Below are 24,067 nucleotides of genomic sequence, written 5' to 3' on the forward strand. Positions count from 1 at the left end.
TGCTGGGGTTTTTCGCCTTCCTCTGGATCAACTGTGGGTATTGGATTGTGTATATGTGATTGTATGATTCACCCCCCCCCCCTTTTTATTGGTTGAACTAGATGGACTTGTGTCTTTCTTCAACCTGACTAAACTATGTATGCAGGGGAGGAGTGTCAGCCTCTGCATTCCTTTTGCTGTTACTTGTCTCGGGAAAGGGTTAACAACTGAGACAAGCTGCAGCTATAAATTAGCCATCTCCTTTAAAGTTGTTGTTGAATCAGACATGGCAGGAGGGCACTCATAACTAGGGTTGGAAAGCACTTTGAAACACAGAACAAAGTACTACACATACTTTGTCCCATAGAGGACAGAACTGTAAAATAAAAATTATAATGGTAGATCATCTTTATTGCATGCTCTCATGCATTACTCACAACCAGGGCTGGTGTTACCACTAGGCAAACTAGGCAGCAGTGGACGGGCACACTGCTACCTAGGGGGCGCCCGTTCACTGGTGTTCCTACTCTCTTCTCTCTGCAGCAGGCAACTAAACCTCAGCATCAGCAGGCAGCCACTACTTCGTTCGCACATTGTGTCAAAGGCGCAGCGGCGGCGGAGGACTGTGTCTGTGTCCCGACTCCCGAATGAATGGAAGCAAGTAAACATTCATTGACGGGCGCTGGCGAGGCTGCATTTGACAGGCGCTGGTGAGGCTGCATTTCACGGGCGCTGGTGAGGCTGAATTTGATGGGCGGTGGTGAGGCTGCATTTGATGGGCGCTGGTGGGCTGCATTTGCTGGGCGCTTCATTAAAAAGGTGGGGTATACATGGGCAGGGCAAAGGGGGTGGGGGCAGGGGTGGGGCCAAGGGGGGTGGCAAAATGAGGTTTCACCTAGGGTGTCAAAAATCCTTGCACCAGCCCTGCTCACAATGGTAAATAAGAAACACTTAGCTCCAAATCATCTGTGTAATTTCATGATTATAATGTATTGTAATGTATTGTATAATGTTTCTTTCTTCTTTAAATGCTTTAATAATATAGGCTGCAATAACACGACTTACAAGTGGTATGCTATCACCCGAGCAGTCAAGTAACTGCTAAGGATGAGACAAATGAACCTGGGTTCAGTTTGCGGGAGAGTCGCTGAATAGCTCACAATTTCAAACATTAATCCAAAGTCAACGAGAGCTGAATTTTTCAATCCTGGCCATTTTCAAGGCTAATACACCAGGGATTATTAAACACTTTAGGAGCTGAGCCCTGACAGCAGGGACCAATGCAAAAAAAAAAATACCATTTGCTGGGAGCAGTTTAAAGTGGAGTTCCACCCAAAAGGGGACATTCTGCTTTAAATACTCCTCCCCTGCCACATTTGGCTTGTCTTTTTTTTTTGGGTGGGGGGGAGGGGGGGGAGGTGATCCGAGTGGAAGTTCTCCTCTCCCCTTCCCTCCCTGCCGTCTTCAGGACCCAGAAGACTGTCTGACCATTCAAGAGATGTAGCGAGATTTGCACATGCATAGTGGGTACCCGCCTGTGAAGCCGCAAGCTGTCACAGCCGGATACCCACAGTTGAAATGCCGGCACTGGGAGATAAGTCTGTGGGAAGGGACAGCTTGGGTGAGCAAATCGGCGGATCGTGGGACAACTGAGTGTGTGTTTATTAAATGTCAATAGCTACAGTTTTTGTAGCTGTTGACTCTTAATAAACACAAAAACAACCGGACCTCCTCAAGCATTACCCCACTGACCTGCTTGGTCCCTGGCTTGGCACACGGTAATGCTCCGCAAGTGTCGCCTCCATTGGCTGGGTCCCTGGCTTGACACCTGCTAAAGTTTTGCCAATTCTTCACCGCCCCCGGCTGGTGAGAATACTGCTCAGGTACTTGTTTCAGCTACTCACAGTGGTCTCTGGTAGCAAAGTGGATGGTCCCTTAGTGGCGACAGCTTCCCCCTCTACCTCCAACGACAGCTGGTTCTCTGGCCGTCAGAATCCACCCAGACAGCTGTCCAGATGGCACAGGACCCCGATCACCAAATAACTAGGCTCTCCCAGCAGGCCAAGGGACCCAAGAAAATCCCTGCCCATTGGCGGAGACACCCCATTCATTCGCAACTATATTTTCGCATCTGCAACAATAAGGATCATTATCTCGGACTAGAGAGATGCCTTACTTTGATAGAAAATTGGATGACGGAGAGTTACCTTAAACTCAACGGCTCAAAAACAGAACTTCTCCTGTTTTACGCCAACCGAAAGAGTCTTCCCGCACCAATATGGACACCGCCGCCCATTCTGGGATAAACCATCACCCCTAGCACCAAAGTCAAAAGTCTCTGAGTAATTTTTGACACCCACATGACAATGGATGCACAAATAGGGTCAGTAGTCAGCGGATCCCACCATCTGCTGCGCCTGCTACGTAGACTCTTTCCCTTTATCCCGAAAGAAGACACAGCAGTCGTGGTGGGTACAATTATCAACTCCAGACTCGACTATGCAAATGCTCTCTACCTCGGACTCCCAAAATACCAAATCACTCGTCTGCAAGTCGTTCAAAATACGGCCGCTCGACTCGTGACTGGGAAAAAAACATGGGAATCAATCTCACCTTCACTGAGATCCCTTCATTGGTTGCCAGTAAAAGACAGAATCACTTTTAAGGCACTCTGTCTGACACATAAGTGTGTTCGAGGAAATGCACCCCAATATCTATGCGAACAATTTAAATGTCACAACCCCAATCGCGTTCTGCGATCCATCAACCAAAATCTACTCTACCCAAAGCCAGATACAAGTCCAAAGGAGAACGAAGATTTGGAATCCATGGACCTAGACTTTGGAACGCTCTAACAAACAGCATCCGGTTGGAGGTGAATCACCTGGCCTTCAGGGAGATAGTTGCGCGTGTAGCTGGCTTTAACTGGCACAACTGTATTGTCTTTCTTAATGGTCACAGGTATCACCTGCCCTATTGGCACACCACTTTCACCCCTCGCAGGCTTACCCAAATCCAGTACCCTTTTCCTCTGTGACATGGACATTGAGCAGGTGGGCCCGACTGCTGCCTTGAGGAGCGACCAAAGCGATGGGTCCTGGGGCAGCAGTTGAGACAGGAGAAGCAGCTTCCAGCATGACTCGCGCGATGGCAGGTGGGCTCTTGATATCACTCCAGGCCGGGATAGCGTCATTCTTGTTCTACTCCGCTTGCAGCACCTGTGGAGGTTTGGCTGGTGAGACTACTTCGAGCAGGAGTTCCCCGCAGTGTCCACAGACGATCCAAAGCCTCAGGTGTGTGGCTAAACTGGAAGACTTCCAAAATAAATTTTTGTTGCATTGGATACCAAAAATCTGACTTGGTATCTTGGTGCAGACTTCTGGAAAAATCAGTAAGCCAATCAGAAAAGTAGGACATCGCATATCTAGGGGCATTCTGTACACCATATGTGTACACAACACCTCCAGGTTGCCATATTGAACTGCATTTTACAGAAAATTATAGCGCTATAGATTGAAAGGGAATTTTTAATGACATTCAATAACTACTGTATATGTCGCAATTGTGTATGCTAAAAAAAAAAAAAAATTGATATTTTTTCCCCACAAAAGTGGAGTTGCCCTCATGTTACATTTTTTTTGTAAATCTATAGGAGATTGTACAGGGTTTGTACAGTTTATGGCCAGCCTAACAGCTTTGAAATCCCTGCTGCTTGTTTACAATATAAGCCTGGCAGAATGCTAAGATCTGTTATCACAGAAAAAAGCTTAGATTTTAAAGGGGAGTTCCAGCCTTTTTTTTATGTTTATTAAAAGTCAGCAGCTACAAAAAGTGTAGCTGCTGGCTTTTAATAAACATACACTTACCTGGGGGCGTGGCCGGGATGTAGAGAGGAACGGACGTGCTAAGCTTGTGCTCCTGCCATCCGTGCACAGTATCCGTCTCCATCCTCGATTCTAAGAGCCATCCTGCTCAGCAAAATTCTCCCTCCTGTCTGGGGGGCTCCCCCGGTCCTCCCGATGCCCGGCAAGCGCAACTCGGCTAAGAAGGCGACGAGTTATTCGTCCCGTTTTCCGCCGCTGACCACACGCGCGGCGGCCATCTTGGAACCTTCCTCATCTTCTCCGGCCTCGGTAGCGGTGCAGACAGAGTCCTGGATGGCGGATCTCGAGGCCCTGGACCTGGAGGAGTCACAGATGGAGGTGAGAAGTCCCCCGGGGCAGCTGGAGGGCCGATCCACCGCCGCGATCCTGGCGGCCATTGCAGACAGCAAATCCTCCGTGGAGGGTAAGATAGACACGCTGGCTATAGAGTGTGGGCTCATAAGACAGGACATGGACAAATTCAGGGGCCGCCTGTCTGAAGCAGAGCAACGCTTGTCAATAATGGAGGACACAGTGGCTTCCACCTCCCATTCTGTTGGGGAATTGCAACAGCAGGTCAGAGTCCTGATGGCCCGTTCTGAGGATGCCGAGAACCGCCTGCGCCACAATAATGTGCGGGTGGTCGGGCTCCCTGAGGGTGCGGAGGGCGCCAACCCGGTAGAGTTTGCAGAATCCTTCTTTAAAGATCTCCTGGGCCTGCGGAACCTGTCCCCTGTATATGTGGTGGAACGCGCTCACAGGGTACCTGCCGGTAGGAGGCCTGCAGGCGCATGGCCGCGTGCCTTCCTTGTCCGCCTGCTTAACTTCAGGGACCGGGACACGATCCTGGCCGAGGCCCGTAAACACCCTGAACTGAAACATGAAAATGCTGTGATTCACCTGTATCCTGACTTCTCCCAAGAGCTGCAGAAGAAGCGGCGCTCCTTCACAGATGTCCGTCGTCGCTTGAGAGAGAAGGGCCTGGTATACAGCATGCTCTATCCTAGCCGTTTGAAGGTGATTCACAGGGGCTCAGCAAAATTTTTTGATTCTCCGATGGAAGCGGTGGATTGGCTGGATTCACTGGCCTGAGGAGTTGCTGAGGTCGGGGGTCGAGGTGGCGATGTGGTCGACCTAGGGGGAGAAGTCACTTACCTGTCTACGATGTCCTTGCTGGGAGCAGTGGTTCCATGCTGCAGTGTTTAAATGCTATGCTCCGGTTACACTTTGTTGTGGAACTTCATAGCTGAAAGCTGGTTGGACTGTTATGAGCGGTCAATCATCCGTTCCGGACAGGAGCAGCAGGTACGGTTAAGCACGGATTGAAAATCCCGCGTGATTCCCTGAAACCCCCCACAACTTTTTTTTCTTTTTTCTGTTTTGAAGTGGATGGACTTTTGAGACGTTCCACGGCTGTTCTATACGTTTTGGGTGCAAAGTTTCTCCGGCGGTGATACCGTTTTTTAGTTTGGTTCGCCTGGAGCAAACAGGGCGTTGGGGTTTGTGAGATGTTTTTTCCCCTGTATTTTTGCCAGACGTTTTTAATTTTTCTTACTGGCATGTTTTGTTTCTCCCCCCCCTTCTTTTTTTGCCTCTTCCCCCCCCCCCTCCCTTTTTTTACCCTTGGGACATTGACTTTTTGCCTTCACCTTTCCTCTGCTTTGGGGCCTCGCCCCATGTACGTGCTACAGTATGTGATACCCTTCATGACATGTCTATTGAATTATTGTAATATGCTACCCTGTGGCTCTCTGTGTCCAGACTCCTTCCCCCTGGCTGGCTTGATTCGCGTGCCCCTCCTGCCCTTCAAATATTTTTCTCTTTCCCGACCCAATGAATGATATTAAACTGGTATCGTGGAATGTCCGCGGTTTAAACTCTAAATTCAAACGCTCTTTAGTCTTACAGTACCTCAAATCCCTGAACCCACATATTGTCCTCCTGCAGGAAACCCACCTGGTGGGTAGTAAAACCCTTTCCCTGAACAGGAGCTGGATACAGAGGGCAGTGCACTCCACTTACTCCTCATACGCCAGAGGTGTGGTCATCTTGCTGCATAAGAAATTGCAATGTAATATAGAACATGTGGTGACGGACCCTCAAGGGAGGTATGCTATTGTAGTTCTCACTGTAGACTCTCAGCTGTTGGCTATAGCAAATGTTTACATCCCTCCCCCCTTTCACAAGGAGGTGTTGTACCTGATTTTAGAGAAGATTGCCACCTTTGGTCCACTAAAATTGCTAGTGGCTGGGGATTTTAACAATGTGATGGATTATGAGTTGGACGCTTCTAACCCGAACCGGGTGCGGAATCTGGATCTCGGGCACTGGGTGGAAACATCCTGGTGAGAGAGGTTACTCCTATCTTTCCCACGTCAGCTCATCCTCCTCCCGTATTGATCTGGCCTTTGCGAATCCGGCCCTCCTGCCGCTGGTGACCGATGTTGGTTACCTGGCCGGGGGTCTCTCGGATCACACCCCCTTGCAGGTGACGCTGTGCCGCCCTGGGGGGGGGTGGTCGGAGGATCTGGAGACTACACCCGGGGTGGGTTGATGAACCATCGGTTGAGCCGCTGGTTGCCGGCCATATTGCTGAGTACTGGGAGGTCAATGACGGCTCTACGGGTGGGCACATGGTATGGGATGCGTTTAAAGCGTCCACCCGGGGTGTGTAAATTGCTGCTATCAAGGCTGCTAGAACTGAGAAGAATTCAGAGTCGGAGGCGCTCCAGGTCCATGAGGTTCGGTGTGCGAAGGCTCATGCTGAGGCGCCCTCCGCCTCCACACTTGCGGAGTTGCAGATGGCCAGAAGGGCCTTCTTGGTTCATCTGCAATCTCTTACGCAATGCACGTTTAAATGTAAGGCGGAAGATTTATTTGAGAAGGGGGACAAGAACGGAAAATTGCTGGCATATTTAGCAGCAGATGCTAGGCCTCCTGTGGCAATTCCTTGCATACACACGGCGGGAGGAGCCTTGGTAGGGGTCAGGGAGGGGATAATGCAGGCTTTTGTGTCCTACTGCTTTGACCTCTATGCGGCTATCCCACAGTACGACAATCAGGTTCTGACGGACCTGCTGGACTCCTTTCCGATCCCAGTGTTGCCTGGGGAGGCGGTGGAGCTCCTGGAGGCTCCTTTTTCTCCTAAGGAGCTGGCTGTGGCTATTGCTTCCTTCCCAAATGGAAAGGCACCGGGTCCTGATGGGATTCCGGCAGAGTGGTACAAGACTTACTCAGATGTGGTCTCGCACAGGTTGCTGACCCTTTATAGGGAATGTTTGGAGGTGGGAAGTTTGCCCCCCTCGTGGTACGAGGCCCAGGTGGTTGTGCTTCCCAAGCCAGGGAAGGACCCCCTCCATTGTTCCTCATATAGGCCAATTGCTCTACTGAATATGGACCTAAAAATTTTGACCAAGATGTTAGCTAATAGGTTGATGCCCTGCCTAGAACACTTAATTTCACCTGACCAGACAGGGTTCATGCCCAAGAAGGCTACAGATATCAATTTACGCAGAGTGTACGCCCACACGCAGATTGACGGGGACATATCTCACGGGGGGGCCCTGGTGTTTTTCGATCTTGAGAAGGCGTTCGACTCCATTGATTGGGGCTACATGACCCAGGTACTGGAGCGTATGGGCTTCGGCCCTGTGTTCCTCAATTGGATATCATTACTATATAGTAGTCCGGTGGCGGCAATTCGTCTAAATGGTGAGGTGTCGAGCACCTTCCCGGTATTCAGAGGCACCAGGCAGGGTTGCCCCTTGTCGCCGGGCCTATTCGCCCTGGTGATGGAACCCCTGGCAATTGCATTACGATCCTCGCCTCAAATTGAGGGAATCAAGGTGGGTACTCTGACTGAGTCATTAGCTCTTTACGCAGATGACCTGGTTTTGTTCCTGGGGGATACTGGTCCTTCCCTACATGCCGCACTTTCATTGATGAGCAGGTTTTCTGTGGTCTCGGGCCTCAAGGTCAACTGTACCAAGTCAAAAATCCTCCCACTCCGGTCCCATGTGTCGCCTGGACAGGCTGACCCTTCTAATCCCCTACAGTGGGTGACTCAGATTAGGTACCTGGGGTTACAAATTTCAAACTCTGTGTCAGACTTTGTCAACCTTAATGTGTCCCCATTGTTGAGCACTGTCTCTAGGAAGTTGAACTCCTGGAAGAATCTTCCCCTGTCCCTCATTGGTAGGGTCAATCTTATTAAAATGAAGATTCTCCCTCTCCTGCTTTATACACTTAGGAACTCTCCGGTGTGGATCCCAAAGTCCATTTTTAAGGCCATAGATGGTATGATCTCCTCCTTCTTGTGGCAGGGTAATCTCCCACGTCTCAAGTTGGCCATCCTTAAACAACCCTGGGGGGAGGGGGGTCTGGCGGTACCCGACTTTCATAGGTACTTCCTGGCAGGCCAGCTGACGGTTGCACACCGTTGGCTGACTTCTGCTCCGGATGATGCTGCGGTGTCATTGGAGGCGGCTTGTGTGGGTTCCTATGAGGCACTCTCCTACTTGGTTTATAGAGGCCCGAGGGCCCCTTACCCCTTGACGCACTCCATGAGGTCAGTGATCAGAGCATGGTCTGTGGCACGAGAATTGAGGCCTTCTGATCGCCTCACCCTCTCCCCTAAAACGCCTCTATGGAGAAATCCTAATTTGTCACACTTTCTGGACTACCCGGACCCGGTGGTGTGGGCGGCCTATGGGATAAAGACCTTAAGTCACATTGTGGGGAACGGCGTACTTATGACGTTTGATGAACTAAAGGCGCGCTATGACCTTCCCAATACCCATTTCTTTAGGTTCCTGCAGTTGCGCCATGCATTCCTGGCTCAATTTGGTGGGATTCCTTTGACTTTAGAGATCGGGGATTTGGAATCGCTGGCCCGTAGCGAATCACTTCCTAAGACGGTATCTAGCCTCTATCAGGAGCTCTTTCGGGACACTACCAAGCTGCTGTCGCCTTGCAGGAGTGCTTGGGTGGCTGTAGCCCCGGGATTGGACAGGGACGACTGGGACGATATCTGGGGGGCGGCATTTCAGGCCCTGGTTTCCACTAGGGACAGGCTTATACACTACAAGTTCTTGCATAGGATATACCTGACCCCGGCCAGACTGGCTGGAATGTTCGGAGGTCAGGGCTCCGCCTGCTGGCGGTGCTCCATGCCCTCTGCCGATTTTATGCATGTCTTCTGGGATTGCCCCCAGGTCAGGGCTTACTGGCAGGCGGTGATAGATTGCATTAGGTCGGTCACCTCTATCTCGATCCCCATGACTGTGGAGGTATGTTTTCTGCAACTAGTTGAACCCCTGGCCACGACCAGGGCTATAAGGACTCTTCTCATTCTGCTGCTTTTTTATGCCAAAAAGAATCATCCTTTCGTGGAAAAGTTCCTCAGCTCCAACGGTGACGGCCTGGAAGGTGTTAGTCAACAAAGCCATCCCATTCTATAAGGCAACTTACTTAAATAGAGGGGCATTGACCAAGTTTGATAAGGTATGGGGGGGCTGGATGGCCTCTGTGGATACAGTGTCAGATTGAGCTGGATAGGTAGGAGGCATGCGTGGTCTGACGGCTGAGGGGGTCAGGGAAAGTGTGGGAAGGGGCGCCGGAGGGGTGCAGGATATGTCTCATGATGACTGTTCACTTTGAAAAGGGTACTTGTTATTGCCTATTATGGAGGGGTTCGGTCCTCTGTGATGGAGTAAGAGCATCCGTTTCTTAGCTCGGTACTGGGGTCGAGGGTCGGCAAGAAGGCGTTATTTATACTGTGTAAGGGGGAACGGTCAAGCTTGGACTTCATTGCATTATAATCCATCTCATTACATTTGACCGGTGTTGAATATGTCTAATGCAAGTATTTGTTCCCCCCCCCCCTTTTTTTTTTTTTTTTTTGTTATCTCCCTCTTCTTCCCCCCCCCTCCCACTCCCCCCCTTCCCCCTTTTCTCTTGGTTGGGTTTTGGTTTGTACACCGGTCTATGTGTCATGACCGGTAAATGTTGGTCGCGTTGGTGGCCTGTTATTGTGTATGTGTCTTGAAAAATTCAATAAAAATAATTTTACAAAAAAAAAAAACATACACTTACCTGTTCCACGGTCCAGCAACGTGCCGCTGGGAGCTTCGTTCAGGTCCCCCACTTCACCGCCGGCACCTCCACTGCAACTGTGGGCACCCGGCCGTGACAGCTTTCGGCTTCACAGCCGGGCACTCACTGCGCATGCGCGAATGGCGCAGCGCTCCCTGATTGGACAGGTGATCGCCTGGGACCAGTCACGTGTCCCAGGTGATCGCCTACAGGGAGGGGCCGCTAAAAGGCAATATGACGTATCGCCTTAGTGGTCCCTGGGCAGAAGGAGGAAGTGGGACAGGAAGTCCCACTTCTCCTGAAGCCCCCACTCCTCCCCCCCCAAGAAAATTACATGCCAAATGTGGCATGTAAGGGGGCGAGGAGTGGATTAAGCAGAAGTTCCCTTTTTGGGTGGAACTCCGCTTTAATGCCTATTTTGTGATCTTGAAAAATCTACAATACTTTTAGATACAAAGTTAAACATGCGCTTGTTTAAAAGTGCTTTTATGGGTTGTTCTACCTATGTACAAGATCTTGACACAGATTCACTTTAACTACTTGCCGTCGCCGCACCGTCATAATACGTCCACAAGGTGGCTCTCCTAGGCGAGATCACGTATTATGACGTCCTACCTTTTAGCCGCCACTAGGGGCGCACGCGCGCCGCCGGAGGCGCGCGCACGCGCCCCCCGCTCGCCCCCGACTCCCGTGCGTGTGCCCGGCGGGCGCGATCGCCGCCGGGCACACGCGATCGCTCGGTACAGAGCGGGGAACGGGAGCTGTGTGTGTAAACACACAGCTCTCGTTCCTGTCAGCAGGGGAAATGCTTTTCTTCGGTTCATACACTGTATGAACCGAGGATCAGTGTTTCCCCTAGTGAGGCCACCACCCCCCCCCCCACAGTAAGAACACACCCAGGCATACTTAACCCCTTCCCCGCCCCCTAGTGTTAACCCCTTCACTGCCAGTGGCATTTTTATAGTAATCTAATGCATTTTTATAGCACTGATCGCTATAAAAATGCCAATGGTCCCAAAAATGTGTCAAAAATGTCCGAAGTGTCCGCCATATTGTCGCAATACCAAAAAAAAAATCGCTGATCGCCGCCATTACTAGTAAAAAAAATATTAATAAAAATGCCATAAAAATACCCCCTATTTTGTAAACGCTATAACTTTTGCGCAAACCAATCAATAAACGCTTATTGCGATTTTTTTTTACGAAAAATATGTAGAAGAATACGTATCGGCCTAAACTGAGGAAAAAAAATGTTTTTTTATATATTTTTGGGGGATATTTATTACAGCAAAAAGTAAAAAATATTCATTTTTTTCAAAATTGTCGTTCTATTTTTGTTTATAGCGCAAAAAATAAAAACCGCAGAGGTGATCAAATACCACCAAAAGAAAGCTCTATTTGTGGGAAAAAAAGGACGCCAATTTTGTTTGGGAGCCACGTCGCACGACCGCGCAATTGTCTGTTAAAGCGACGCAGTCCCGAATCGCAAAAAGTACTCTGGTCTTTGGGCAGCAATATGGTCCGGGGGGTAAGTGGTTAACTACCCTAAAAAATAACCCCTGTAACAGGATATAGATCCTTCTGTATGTTGCTAGAAAGCAGTGTATGCCCATCATTACAGTTTTCTCTTGTATCATTTAAGGTCCTAGTAGAGCTACAAGTTGGTGGATGGGTTTCCCTTTGGGGAAAGCAGGAGACTCCTTTTTTGGAGATGGGATACAGAAGGGGATACGTATGTGATTTGCCAGTACACTGAAAATTGTATTAAATGTCAAATGTTGATATTAGGGCTCTCCTGCTTGTAAGTATAACTTGCCCACTGTAGATTTACTGCGGCAGGGCGGCTGCTCTGCGCCAGATCACGTACCTGATACGTAATCTGACAGTTCCAGGTCTGGGGCACGAGCGTGCGCTGCTGGCGACCAACTCCCACTGTGATTGGACACAGTGGGAGCCAATCAGCGGGTTCGGCGGACGCGATGTTCGCCAGGATCCTCTGATTGTTCAGGAGAGAGGCAGAACGGCAATCTGCTTATGTAAACAAGGTAGATCACCTTTCTGTAAGAGGGGAATTTGCTGATTCTGTGTTCCTGCTAAGCAGGAACACGAGTCTTTACATTCCCCCAGTCAAAGCACCCCCCCTCCACATTTAGCAATTACTCCTAGGAAACACATTTAACCCTTTGTATGACCCTGATGTTAACCCCTTCCCTGCCAGTGTTATTAGTACAGTAACAGTGCATATTTTTTTTTAGCACTGATCACTGTATTGGTGTCACTGGTCCCCAAAAAGTGTCAGGTGTCCGATTTTGTTCGCCGCAATCTTGCAGTCCCACTATAAGTCACTGATTGCCGCCACTACTAGTAAAAAAAAGAAAAATATCCCATAGTTTGTAGACGCTGTAACTTTTGTGCAAACCAATAAATATATACATAATAGGATTTTATTTTTTACCAAAAATATGTTGCAGAATACATATTGGATAAAAACCCTTACATACACCCTAGTGAAGTTGCTACCATCAGGTGATGCACAGAGACAAAACAAATCTTCCTACAGCCTTCCAAAACCATGCATTTTATACAGCATCTCTCAGCTCTGAAAAGCAGGGGGTGGGGATCTGAAGTCTCGCACTACAGAGCTCAGGGAAGAGAGCTCTGAGCCCTGATTGGAAGGGAAGGGACACACCCCCTCCTCACAGTACACAGAGAACATGAGCAACTGTGGCTGTCATTTACAGGCTGTGTGCTGAAGTTCTCCATCACAAATTATCTATTGGACTCATGCAGATAATAGAGGAATGCGGAAGTAGAGAGAAATCGCACTCTGTGCTTTTTATAAAGACAAGTACACAGTATAGAAGGATATGCTTTGTTCATATTTCATGTCTGATGTTTAAAGCACTTTAGTAGGTAGATTCGGGTAGGGGCGTGCAAATATAGGTCGGCGTAGCCTAGCGTGTTTACACTACGCCACCTTAAGTAAGAGAGGCAAGTACATGATTCACAAAGTACTTGCCTCCTTACTTAGAGCGGCGTAGTGTAAATGCGGCGGGCGTAAGGGCGCCTAATTCAAATGGGTTGGGGGGGGGGGGGCGTGTTTAATGGCAATGAGGCTTGACCTCATGTTTTTGACGTTTTTTTGTCACTGCGCATGCGCCGGGCGACTACATTTCCCAGTGTGCATTGGGGTTACGTACGCCGCACGGGCCTATTGATTTAGACGTGGACGTAAACGACGTAAATCCCGATTCGCGGACGACTTACGCAAACTACGTTAAAATTTCGAATCTCGTGGCTGGAACGGCGGCCATACTTTAACATTGTTATTCCACCTAATAGGTGGAATAACTTTAGGCCTCCTAAGGCCTTGCGGAAACGGCGTAAATCGACTGCGGCGGCCGGGCATACGTTCGTGAATCGGCGTACAAACTCATTTACATAATCTACGCCGACCGCAATGGAAGCGCCACCTAGCGGCCATTCGAAAAATTGCAATCTAAGATAGGACGGAGCAAGCGGTCGTATCTTAGATATGTTTAAGCGTATCTCTGTTTGAGAATACACTTAAACATACGTCGGCGTAGATTCTGAGTTAGGCCGGCTTATCTACTGATAAGTCGGCCTAACTCTTACTGAATCTACCTATAAGAATCCTTTGTTGATTACACTGAAAGAAGGATGTGTTGCAGCATTGTTTATACTACTAAAGAAACCACTTTGATTTGTACCAATGCAAGAGATGGATTATGGTTTATTGCAAACTTCTTCTTTGACTGAAACTGACTCAATAACACCTGTCCCTGACCACTTCCTAACTATGAATCTGTTTAGAGAGGAAATCTGTCTCGTCTTCAGTAATAAATATGACCTTTGAAGACGCACTGGTCTGTAAACACACATAGATTTTGGTGAAAATGACACAGCCGGATTTCCGACTAATTACATCACTAATTTACTTGATGATAAATGTCCTCCACTGAATTTGACTTGCGTCTGAATCTCATATACGTCAAGCCCTTTAAATACTGTACCTATAGAGCAGTGGTTCTCAACTCCTGTCCTCAGGACCCACTAACAGGCCAGGTTTCCAAGATAACTGAAATACATCACAGGTGATATCATTTGCTGCTCAATGATTTCAGTATTCTAGTCTGCATCTCCCCAAGGTAATACTTAAAATCTGGACTGTTATGCCCTGTACACACGATCAGACCTTTGTCTGACCAAATTCACATCGGGATTCTGACGGAATTCCATCGAGTAAAATAGAACATGTTCTCTATGTAAACTCCAATGGAATTCATCTGAATTTCCGATTGAATTACTCCGATGGGGCATACACACGGTCGGAATTTGCGTCTGACTTTTTCCATCGGAAATTTCGATCGTGTGTACGGGGCTTTAGTGGGTCCTGAGGACAGCAGTTGAGAACCACTGCTATAGAGTAATTTAACACAGGAGCTAGTCTACAAAATATAAAAACTTTTGAAAAAAAGAGACAAAATTTGTTTCTACTGATTACAAATAAAAAAAATGAAACCAGACCTTTTTTAATTATATTATAGAAAGCATTGTCTTCATGACCTTTGGTTTGGGTCGGTCTTCTTCTTACAATACTCTATCTTCTTTTTGCTTTTGGAAAATCCCAATGTCACAGTAGATGAATGTACTGTAGTTTCCAGTTTCTCATTAAACTTTTATGATACATTCTACAGACGTAATGACCTGTACAGTATTCAGCAAAACAGAATAAAGTCCCTTAAGACTTTGCTCAAAGCTTTAACCTATAGCAAAATAATTTTCTTTAGGGATTTTCCACATCAGAATAATCACGAGTGTATTTGCCTTTTGCGAGTTCTTATGCCTTACTTCTCTTATTAGGGTCACCGATTCGCGAAGAAAGGTAGTATCAGGTTAGTTGGCTGTTAGTTGGGCACAACCTTGCTTGATTTGTTAGACACAAGTCTTCTGGCTGAATCTATGTATCTCCCAGTGCTTTGTATGCAACCCAAGCTTCTGTTTTGATAAATATGATCATTTTTTTTCTTCTTTTCAGCTTAACTGATAATAGTTCAGTATCTTCTAAATCATCACCTGCAAATATCTCTGTGCAACTTCTAGATTTATTGTGAATGACAGATCTATATTAAATATGTGTTTTTTTTCTGTGGAATTTGGATCTTGGTGTAGAGATATGCTGGCTACAACTGGTACCAATTTGATTTTGCTTGATGTAAATTTTACAGCCCGAATTTCTGGTCATTCATATAAGAAAATGGGTTTTAAGATTGATTGGTTCCTATTAGCAGCAACTTTTTTCCTCAGATTTTTATGGTCCATTCACAGCAGCTGCATTCTAAAATTCAAAATGTTTTATTTATTTTTAACAAATAATATTTATTGAAACATTGCACATATTTAAATGAAAAATATGTGGTGAGTTCCGCGCTATGGTTTGGGTATATAGGCTGCTGCCCCCCTAGTGGGTCCCCCAAAAGAGAGGTGTATAGTAAGATAGAAGTGGTGTGGTATAGGGGTGATGGCGCGACCTAAAAATGGTTCCTATAAATACTGTCACCGGTGTTAACACTCCATGTGGATGAGGGTGTGAGGGAAAATCAATGTCGGGCACCTCTGTGCGGTGGACTCATATCAAGGGCCCCTGAGGTAGTTACAGTAGGTGACCCCTATGATGAACTTCAGACTGCCCTGGATGGGTTATGAAGTCGACGGGCGAAACACATCGTTTTGGTCGTCGAGTTCCTTGTGAAGCCGCCGAGGATCTCGGCGAGCCAAATTTTCCCATTCCCGTCGAGGAAAAAGAAGACATGCTTTCTTTTTGGCCCAACGAGATCCTCGACGGTTTCCTTGTCAAAGTGTACACACGACCGGTTTCCTCAGCAAAAAAAAAAAGCTTCTTGCTGGTTTTTGCGGAGAAACTCGGTCGTGTGTACGAGGCCTGAAACTATGGTAAGGTGCGTGGGCCGATACAGGTGAATATGTTTGGCAGCCTTGGACGCCCAATGGCAATGGGGATCCTAGAGCCACTGACAAGTGCGTGTATGTGAGGAAGGATAATAATTAAATTAAATTATTGAGTGCACAATAGACAAATACTTGTAGTGAAAAAAAGAAGAAATAATAAGCATTGCACATATATAATACATGGAAACCAAGGTCTGCACAATTCAGATTGGACATATAAGGGTTAGCTTTAAGACATACAACACATCATAAAAACTAAGCCCAGAAGGCACGTCAATTTTAACCACTTTAGCCCCGGACCATTTTGCTGGTTAAAGACCAAGCCACTTTTTGCGATTCGGCACTGTGTCGCTTTAAGTGACAATTGCGTGGTTGTGCGACGTGGCTCCCAAACAAAATGAATGTATTTTTTTCCCTTGTGTTTTTTTATATTTTTTGCGCTATAAACAAAAATAGAGCGACAATTTTGAAAAAAAACAATATTTTATAATAATTATCGTTTATTGATCGGTTTGCGCAAAAGTTATACCGTCTACAAAATAGGGGATAGTTTTATGGCATTTTTATTAATATTTTTTTTTACTAGTAATGGCGGCGATCAGCAATTTTTATCGTGACTGCGTCATTATGGCGGACACATCAGACACTTTTGACACATTTTTGGGACCATTGTCATTTTTATAAATGCTATAAATATGCACTGATTACTGGGAAAATTACACTGGTAGTGAAGGGGTCAACCACTAGGTGGCGCTGTAGGGGTTAAGTGTGCCTAGGGACGTGTTCTAACTGTAGGGGGGATGGGCTGTGTGTGACAAGACAGTGATCACCGCTTTTGATTACAGGAAGCGGTGATTAGTGACAATGACACTAGGAGAAGGTACGTCCTTTTGCCCAGGAGTGCCATTCTGTCGACGTATAAGTGCATGCGGCGGTCGGCAAGCAGTTAACAGGCCCATTGCATAGTGCAGTGAGGGGCATATTGCATTGTTTATTTTTTATTTTCTTCTTAATTTCATTGAAGTGTGACAAATGTGTTTAGCATTGCAGAATATTGCATTGTGGTATTAACAAGGCACATAAAAAAACTATTGTTCTCTATGTTTCTTTGTGGTGATTGATCAGGTGCAGGGATGCAGATGTGATGGCTCGTGGTGTGAACAAGCCCTTAAAGTGTTACTAAAACCACAACAGTAAAATCAGTCTGTATATCCAGTAAAGCATGCTTGTTATAGTCACTGTGGAACCTAAGAGGTTAATCCTCAGCATTGTGTAAAAAGGTAGTTTGATCCTGTCTTTTCTGATCCTTCTCTTCTTTTACTGTCCCCAATCCATCTGCTGATAGAACAGAGCCTTGGAGGCACTCTGCATCTGCTCAGTTTGGTGTGTATTGCTAGAGAGGTTGTTATTTTTTTTTTGAGAAGAGAAACACAGGCGCCTCTAGGTTAGAACTGTAAACATTTTAATGAGATACAAGTGCATTATCCACTTACATGGAGGTGAAGGAAGTAAGGCACAAGTCCATCCACACTGGCGTGGCGTTCACTGCAGAGCGGCGATCTGAACAGCTGATTTTTCTACCTATGGGGGAGAAATCCTAGCCAGCAGGATCTCTGGGACCACAGCAATAAAACCGAGGCTTGGATCAGGACAGTGGTGAGGGCTGGAACGCGGTGCCGGGCGTGATGACATCACTGGTGGGTTGTAACGGCATTTCGGAGCATGCGCACTGGTAGATGGAACTCAGGGCGCCTCCTTTTGTCAAACTCTTTTTTTTGGGGGATGTGATCAGCACAGGGCCAATCAGCACTGTCCAGGCAGAGGGCCAAGGGTCACGCAGCTTCATAAGACATTCAGAGGAGAATGAAAACTCCTCCTACAAGCTTTAACCCATGCTCGGCCAGACACTGATAGAAGTCATGGGACTGCTATATACTCCTGATGAGATAGGGTATTTAGCAGTTTATATTTACTAAAATAATTACATTTCCATGTTCTGTGTACTGTGGGAGACCGGTTATATTGATAAAAGGGTCCTGGGATTAGTAACCTTTTAATGAGTCTTTTTGGATGTAATCTGAGTTGGGGAAACATCTCCCCACTCTCTCCTAGGTATATGCCACCTACTGTATAGAGCATGGGTCTTCAAACTATGGCCCTCCAGTTGTTCAGGAACTACAATTCCCATCATGCCTAGTCATGTCTGCGAATGTCAGATTTTTTACAATGCCTCATGGGATGTGTAGGTCCGCAACAGCTGGAGGGCCGTAGTTGGAGGATCCCTGGTATAGAGTTTTAGTTGGACAGAAATGCCTAGTACACAGAACCGGGATTCCCGACGGGAAAAGGTTCGACGGAAATCCCGAGGGGAAAACCGAGAACCTGCTCTCTACTTTTCCCCCTGTACAGACGATCAGTTTTCCCGTCGGGAAAGCTCAGATGAGAGCTTTTCCTCGGGAATCCCTACTTTTTATGCTCCATCTGATTTTTTCCCCACACGAAAACGGACAAAAATGGTCGTTTTCTGCTACACATGGCCAGGTTTTCTGACGGGAAAAAGTCAGTTGGGAATCCCGGCAGGAAAAAAGAGAGCTGGTTCTCTTTTTTGTGGCCGGCGGGTTTGGCAGTTTTCCCATTGGAAAAACTGCGAGGAAGCATACACACGGCCGGGATTCCCAGCAAAAAGCTCTCTTCGCAGTTTTCCCATCAGAAAACCGAGTCGTGTGTACGGGGCAAAACAATTAAAAAACAAGTATCTCGTTCAATCTCTGTGTCATGGAAGCACACCATGTTAGATGTTTATGTATCTCTATTTTATGAATAAGTTACAACGAAGATTTTAAATTAAATATAGAACCTTATAAACGCTAATAAATGCTAACATTGTCCAATTAGTTTGCTTTTAACACATGGAATGCATATAGGAAACAAAGTCTACTATGTCTACTATGCGCAGGGCTGCTCTTTTTTAACCAGTTCATGCTTTTGTGATTTAGGCCACCCACTGGCTTGTTTCAGGTTAGCTGGGGTTTCAGGGACACAATTTTGTATAGTTTGAAAGTGTACTGGATATTTCCAGGTTTGCAGTCTTCATACTGCAGTAGTGCTGAGGCCTTGGGCAAGGTTTTCTAATCTTCCAGGTTGCTTTGTCGCCTGAACTACTAAAGTGCTCAACAGTGTCCTGGTAGTTCTTCGAGAACTATAAGGCCTCGTACACACGACCCGACATGTCCGATGAAAACGGTCTGCGGACCGTTTTCATCGGACATGTCTGCTGGCAGAATTTGGTCTGATGTGTGTACACACCATCAGACCATATTCCCCGCGGACAGAAAACGCGTTGACGTGGCGGCGACGAGCGCGAACCCGGAAGTTCAATGCTTCCACGCATGCGTCGAATCACTTTGACGCATGCACGGGATTTCGGGCCAGCGGACATGTCCGATGAGTCGTACTGACCATCGGACATGTCCGACGGACAGCTTTCCAGCGGACATGTTTCTTAGCATGCTAAGAAACTTTTGTCCGCTGGAAACCTGTCCGCTCGGCCAGGAATCCGGTCCGCTAGGCCCTACACACGGTCGGACATGTCCACGGAAGCTGGTCCGCGGACCAGTTTCAACAGACATGTTCGGTCGTGTGTACGAGGCCTAAGCCGACAGCTGCAAAGGCTGTCAGTACATGTAGTTTTCACATTCACAGAACTCTGTGAAAGAACAACACAGGTTTTTTTGTAGGTTGTGACAGCAAGTGGGGGAAAAGATCACTGTCAAAATGGCTCTCCTGGGCGAAATCCCATACGGGTACATCCTACCCGTTTTCAGCCATCAGAGGGCACACGCCTGCTGCACGGTGGGGGACACGATGGGTGTGGCCGGCGAGCACAATCGCCGCCGGCCATGCGCAATTGCATGCACGAGCGCCAGCGCAAGGGATTTGTGTGTGTAAACACACAAATCCCTGTTCTGTCAGAGGAGAGGAGCCATGTTGTTTCTTCCTACGAAGTAGGAAAAACAATATATCTTCTCTTCTAGTCACTCACATCCCCACACAGTTAGAACATGCTGAGGGAACACACATTTAACCCCTTGATCGCCCCCTAGTTTTAACCCCTTCCCTGTCAGTGACATTTACAGTCAATTTTTATAGCACTGATCGCTGTATATATGCCAATGGTCCCACAAAAGTTTCAAAAGTCTCTGATCTGTCCGTCGCATTGTTGCAGTACCGCTAAAAATCGCAGATCACCCCCTTTACTAGTAAAAAATAAATAAATAATAAAAATGGCAAAAATCTTTCCCATAGTTTGCAGGCGCTATAACATTTGCGCAAACCAATCAATATCCGCTTATTGCGATTTATTTATTTATTTATTTTACCAAAAATATGTAGAAGAATATATATTGGCCTAAACTGAGGAAAAAGTTTGTTTTTAAAAAAAACTTTTATTATAGCAAAAAGTTAAAAATATAGGGCCATATCCACATACATTTAGATCGGCGCAGAGTATCAGAGATACACTACGCCGCCGTACCTTACCTGGCGTATATTCGAATCCTCAGCGAGTTTGCGCCGTAAGTTACGGTGGCGTAGTGTATTTCTGGCGGCGGATTTGAAATTGGGTGGGTTGGGGGCGGCTTTCATTTAAATGAAGTGCGTCCCTGCGCCGAATGAACTGCGCATGCGTCGTCCCAAAATTTACCGCCGTGCATTGCGCTAAATGATGTCGCTAGGACGTAATTTCTTTTAACTTAGACGTGAGTTACGTCCATCCCTATTCACGGACGACTTACGCAAAAAATAAAGAAAAATTAAATTTAGACGCGGGAACGACGGCCATACTTAACATGGCAAGTCTATGTATACGCCGAAAAAGATCAGCTTTAACTATACGCCGGAAAAAGCCGACTACAGACGACGTTAGAAAATGTGACGGCCGCGCCTACGTTCGTGGATCGTCGTAAATCGCAAATTTGCATACCCGACGTGGAAAACGCCACCCAGCGGACGCCGAAGTATTGCATCTTAGATCCGAAGGCGTACAAAGACGTACACCTGACGGATCTAACCCAGAAGCCGTCGTATCTTGTTTTGAGGATTCAAAACAACGATACAACGCGGGAAATTTGAAAGTACTTGCTCTTTGGATCTGGCGCATATTGTTTTTTTTTTTTAATTGTTGCTCTTTTTTTGTTTACAGTGCAAAAAACAAATAAACGCAGAGGTGATCAAATACCACCAAAAAAAAGATATATTTGTGGGTAAAAAAAGACTCAAATTTTGTTTGGGTACAGCTTCGAACGACCGCATAATTTTCAGTTAAAGCGACACAGTGACAAATTGTAAAAAGTGCTTTGGTCAGGAAGGGGGTAAAATCTTCCGGGGCTGAAGCGGTTAAAAATGGCCAAGGAGAAGAGTATTTTTTTTCCGTCTTTCATTGTGATTGATGAGTCGTAAACCCCCATTACCAAAGCGTATGATGTAATGGAGTTTTGTTTCCATTTGATAGTTTTCTTTCACTTTCGTTTCCAAAGTACATTTGCATTTTGCTGTGGGCATACGTATCTTGTGAATTTAAAAGGATAATAATTCAATAAGGAATAGCCAATGCTTTCTATGTGAAGAAGAATGTGCCCAGCAGAATATACAGGAGGTGAGTATTTAAGACACTATTTTGAAATGATAACAGAAGAAAAGGCATGAAACCCTGATTGTAAAGCTGTATTGCTTGATAACATTATGGAAAATGACTTTAGAGAAAAAGGAATTTCAGTTGGTGAAGTCATTTATTTGACAGCGATTCCAGCGATTTATAACTTCGCTGCTGAGCAATTGCCTTTTTTGGAATCGCCTTTAGTATCACCATGGATGCACTTTATTCATTGTCGTCACCAGAGAAAATAATCAGAAAGATTTGTAGGTGCTACAAATCCCTGCCATAAAGTTGCTGGTGTAACATGGTCCTAATTACTTTCAGGTTGACTTGGGAATCATTTGGATTTGTAGAAGATGTTTTCTGTGTTTCACATAGCAGGTTGCAGCAGCTGTATCTCCAGGTTATGAAAATGATAGAATATGTGAGACTCATTTCCTTTACTTTCCTTAAGGCCTCGTACACACGATCAGTCCATCCGATGAGAACGGTCTGATGGACCGTTGTCATCGGTTAACCGATGAAGCTGACTGATGACCTGTCGCGCCTACAAACCATCGGTTAAAAAACCGATCGTGTCAAAACGCGGTGACGTAAAACACAACGACGTGCTAAAAAAACTAAGTTCAATGCTTCCAAGCATGCGTCGACTTGATTCTGAGCATGCGTGGATTTTTAACTGATTGTTGTGCCTACTAACGATCGGTTTTGATCTATCGGTTAGGAATCCATCCGTTAAATTTAAAGCAAGTTGGCTTTTTTTTAACCGCTGGTTAAATAACCTATGGGGCCCACACACGATCGGTTTTGACCGATGAAAACGGTCCATCAGACCGTTGTCCTCTGTTTAACCGATCGTGTGTACGAGGCCTTACTCTTTCCCTTTTATACTATTTGGTGCTGATATTTCCCTTGCAGTTTTACCTGGCCAATTATTGTGAAACACTGTGAAGTTTTATTATTTTTTGTAATAAATATACACTGATAGAACTACAGTTATGGTTAAACAAGCTAATAATTAATATTTGATATTTATTTAGTCAGGAAAAATACAAGAATTGATGTTAATAGTTGTGTCTAGGTACCAAATTGATGGCGACATTTTCTAGGAAAAATTGTAGAGTGCTACATTTGTTGTTTTTATGATACTAAACATAATTCAAATGTGTTTTTTTTTTTAAAGCATGTTAGTGTAGCGCCCTGCTCCTGATGACCAGGCGCTATGTTAAATTTAGTGGGTGTCTGAGCTGATAATTAGCTCAGACTTTGATGATTGATTCAAAATCAGCCTCTGTTCTGGCTGTGGCTGTGCTTGGAGGAATTTTCCCACTGTTGCCTGTAGGTGGCGATACCACCACCGGCCAATGTTAGAATTCAGGCAGGCTACCGTGCATTGGGTGTCTTTTCCTGGGAGCAGCCCAGTGGGAGTGATCTTCCTGCTGGGCATGCTGGGGAAGGATACTTAAGGGACAGAGGCCATGTTGTGAGAGGCTCTGCCTCGAGGCCCTCCTGGCTCGAGGTCCGTGATGGTCGTTTAGTCTCGGGGCCTTGTTGGCCTGAGGCTGTACTTCTACCAAGTAGGCCCAGCCGTCCTGACTGGGGCCTATGATTTTAAGTGATCCTGAGCTGTCGAGAGGAAGCTACTTAACCACTTAAGCCCCGGACCAATATGCTGCTAAATGCCCAAAGGCGTTTTTACAATTTGGCACTGCGTCGCTTTAACAGACAATTGCACGCTCGTGCGACGTGGCTCCCAAAGAAAATTGACGTCCTTTTTTCCCCACAAATAGAGCTTTCTTTTGGTGGTATTTGATCACCTCTGCGGTTTTTATTTTTTGCGCTATAAACAAAAATAGAGCGAAGATTTTTTACTTTTTGCTGTAATAAATATCCCCCAAAAACATATATATATATATAAAAAAAAATTGTCCTTAGTTTAGGCCGATACGTATTCTTCTACCTATTTTTGGTAAAAAAAATCGCAATAAGCGTGTATCGATTGGTTTGCGCAAAATTTATAGCGTTTACAAAATAGGGGGTATTTTTATTGCATTTTTATTAATTATTTTTTTTTTACTACTAATGGCGGCGATCAGCGATTTTTTTCGTGACTGCGACATTATGGCGGACACTTCGGACAATTTTGACAAATTTTTGGGACCATTGTCATTTTCACAGCAAAAAATGCATTTAAATTGCATTTATTGTGAAAATGACAGTTGCAGTTTGGGAGTTAACCACAGGGGGCGCTTAACGTGTTAGGCTTCACCTAGTGTGTGTTTACAACAGTAGGGGGGTGTGGCTGTAGGTCTGACGTCATCGATTGTGTCTCCCCTATAAAGGGGATGACACGATCGATGCGCCGCCACAGTGAAGCACAGGAAAGCCGTGTTTACATACGGCTCTCCCCGTTCTTCAGCTCCGGGGAGCGATCGCGACGGAGCGGCTATAAACGAATAGCCACGCCGTCGTTCCGGATCGCGACCCGAGG

At 46.3% G+C, this 24,067-nt stretch overlaps 1 protein-coding gene across 3 annotated transcripts in view; it reads left to right on the plus strand.

Annotated features, from left to right (window-relative positions):
• CFLAR (CASP8 and FADD like apoptosis regulator) overlaps window positions 1-24,067 on the plus strand; it is an 84,172-nt gene that overhangs the window by 26,850 nt on the left and 33,255 nt on the right. The window contains exon 1 of one of the 3 annotated variants that reach the window (XM_040357209.1): window positions 11,431-11,463. The exons of the other annotated variants lie outside the window; for them this stretch is intronic. Coding sequence (XP_040213143.1) covers window positions 11,452-11,463 — 12 coding nt within the window. The 5' untranslated portion in view covers window positions 11,431-11,451. Of the gene's footprint in view, window positions 1-11,430; window positions 11,464-24,067 lie in introns of those variants that run through there. 3 annotated transcript variants of the gene reach the window in all.

The sequence above is a fragment of the Rana temporaria genome, chromosome 6 (assembly GCF_905171775.1).
Source record: "Rana temporaria chromosome 6, aRanTem1.1, whole genome shotgun sequence".
NCBI lineage: Eukaryota > Metazoa > Chordata > Amphibia > Anura > Ranidae > Rana > Rana temporaria.